This window comes from Quercus suber, unplaced genomic scaffold (genome assembly GCF_002906115.3).
Source record: "Quercus suber isolate HL8 unplaced genomic scaffold, Cork oak 2.0 scaffold_76, whole genome shotgun sequence".
Classification (NCBI taxonomy): Eukaryota; Viridiplantae; Streptophyta; class Magnoliopsida; order Fagales; family Fagaceae; genus Quercus; species Quercus suber.
The window spans coordinates 832975-835648 of NW_027069541.1; the positions used below are offsets into that span (position 1 = coordinate 832975).

Genomic DNA, 2674 nt, shown 5'->3' on the forward strand with positions numbered 1-2674 from the left:
ATACCAATCAGTTTTTGATGTAGACGAGGATTAAATTTCAGATCTCGTATTCAATTATCAAAGATTTTACTAGTTAAGCTAACTGAAACCACAAATTTCCCCTATTTGATTATACTGTCTTGTAACTACATAATCTAAACGTTTCGAGCTAAGAAGCACGGACACTCCAAAATCCCCCACCAAGAAGGACAAGCTGGTTATCAAAATTATATTTTGATGTATGCAATTTACTTTGAAAAACTTCTAATGAACATAAATTATGTTTATAAATAATATATACGTATACACCAAAAAAAAAAAATATATGTGAAGGGGTTGTTGGTAAAGGCATACATACTCAGTAACTAGAATTTGTTCAAAGAGAACCTTAACCATGTCGATCCCACGTTTGACTCGCAAGAGATTTCTGGTATGACTACCACCTTTCTTCACAGTGTTGGCTTTTACATCTCGCTCAACCATAGCCTGCAATGTCCCAATTGACTTCGATGCCTCCACCAGATCATTCACCTGTTATCACAACCAAATCAATATCAATTAATACCAAAACCTTCGAATCATTCGTGCAGTAACATCATATTATTCAAAACCCAAAAGCTTTACCTTGGCGACGTAGTCCATCTCGGCGAACTTGAAGGCGATGCCCAAGCAACCGAAGAGAGGCGAGATGAGAGAGCAGGCTCGAGAGAAAGACGAGACCTCGACATCATCTGGGGTCTGGGAATTCACGGTGGCTTCGAGCTCCTGGAAGGCCTCGGAGATTTTCCTCAGAGGCTTATGGTTATCCGCCATTTGGTTAACTTTGGTTGTGTTCCGAGAAAGATGAGAGAACAATGTTCTTTGCTTGCTTTGATTTCTTGTTATTGTTTGTTGTTCACTTGTTTGAATTGGAATAGAAGTACATTCACACTGTATTTATTAATAAAGAAAGATGCTTATAAATAGAAGTCTGGGGGGGAGGGGTGTGGGGTGGTTGTGGTGAAAGATCTTTTTTGTGATTCAACTAAGGAGGTCTAATGATGTACTGTATTTATAACTTCCGTTGATTTTTTAGTTGTCAGTACAACTTTGTAGCCAGTGCACAAGGCTTCTGCAGCTTGCTTCTGTGTGGTCTGGGAGAGACAATAGGTAGGTAGTCTTTCTCAGTTAAATCTTCGGAAATAGATTTCTTAAGTTGCTTTTTATGGGTCTGCAGGGTCTCAGTTGTTGGTACCAAAAAGATGGAAATAGATATGCCTTCCTCTTGAAGATATCAGTTTGTCTGGATAGAAAATTATTTAACAATAAAATCTTTTCATATTCCCTCAAAGTAAGTAGAGATAATAGTAATGCTTTGAACTTGGTTGGAAAATGCTTTAATTTTGAAAACATATCTTTCCCAAAATGGCTATAAATCCGGGAAGGGATTAGACATAAAAAGTTAATGTACCAAGCAACTGATGATCAGTTTTCCTTTTTGCCTAGAAATTCAGAAATCCGTTACAAATATTAACTTGAGTGATCTTGATGCTTAAATCAATGTAATGTGGTTAATTTGATAGACAAAGTTAACAGTTCTTGATTATCGTATGGCAGCGGAAATTCCCTGAAGGATCCAGCTACTAAGGCTTATGCACAGGTATTTGCTCCCCATCATGGGTGGGCTATCAGGAAAGCTGTAGCAGCAGGGATGTATGCCCTTCCTACAAAGGCACAGCTATTGCAGAAGCTCAATGAAGATGGTGAGTTCATGAACTAATTTGTACAACCATACAATTGCTCAGTTGAAAATCTCATTAAAGTACATTAAAAAAATGCATGTCTATTCAAATGCTTTTAGTATTTGAATGAAATTTATGAATTGTTTTGAAAAATTCATACCCATCTTACTTATTTGACCTTTTTGATTGTTCCAAAACCTTTGGGGCTGGTGGGTGTTGTCTTACATTGTTAAGGAGAGAGTAAGGATGTGGGCTTATTAAATCAAAAAAATAATTGTACTTATATCCTTGATACTGCTTTGATAATTGAGGTTTGTCTAAGCAACAAAAGAAAAAGTAAGGGGATGGGGGCAGTGGCATGGACAAAGCTTGTGTGGTTTAAATTATTGTTTTTTGTCTTTCAAATTTATGGTATCAGTAATGGTGTATTGATTTGCACTATGTTACTTTCAGAGCCATCAGCAAGGATTCAAATGCAAAGTTACATTACTGCATCAGCTCCTGTAATCCTGTACATTGACAAACTCTTCCTTTCAAGAGAATTGGGTGTAGATTGGTAAACACAAGTTGTTAGATGACAGATTTATTTGACATAATCAATTTCTATCTATTTGAATAAGGTCGAAATTATGAATTTCTATCAAATTCCACAAAGTTATTGTGTATCATGATAAGTGTTTATGGGAGTCGGTGTTGTATGTTGCTTGCAAATGGCCAAGTTTGTACAATGCTATTTATTACCGTAAATGAATATGTGGAATAGTGTCAGCTTAATCCATCCCAGAAACTAACTCATAAATTGGAGATGCTCTAAATTTATTTAACTTGAATATTTTTGAGAATAAGCTATTGGTTCGTTTATTGTTTATTGTGATCAAGTCAGGGTGATTCGAAGTTGATTATTAACTTGTTGAAAAGCGAGGAAGAATCTCTAGCTGCTTATGGTCATTTAATTTTTGATGCAAAAGTGTTTG

The 2674-nt window shown here is 36.1% G+C and overlaps 1 protein-coding gene and 1 non-coding gene across 3 annotated transcripts; one reads left to right on the forward strand and one right to left on the reverse strand.

The window, feature by feature from the left end:
* Window positions 1-348: 348 nt before the first annotated feature.
* Window positions 349-926, reverse strand: LOC136061121 (accelerated cell death 11; the record flags this gene model as incomplete). The annotated part of the gene is given in 2 exon segments (XM_065773516.1): window positions 349-510; window positions 604-926. Coding segments are annotated over 2 exon segments (351 nt in total), but the record flags the coding sequence as incomplete, so codon positions are not given.
* Window positions 927-1030: 104 nt separating this feature from the next.
* Window positions 1031-2474, forward strand: LOC112035708 (uncharacterized). 2 transcript variants are annotated; one of them, XR_010628982.1, is made up of 3 exons: window positions 1031-1128; window positions 1576-1721; window positions 2154-2474. It is a non-coding gene; the product is annotated as an uncharacterized LOC112035708 (transcript). The 2 variants fall into 2 exon arrangements; XR_010628984.1 differs by lacking the exon at window positions 1031-1128 and adding an exon at window positions 1291-1309.
* The last annotated feature ends 200 nt before the right edge of the window (window positions 2475-2674 follow it).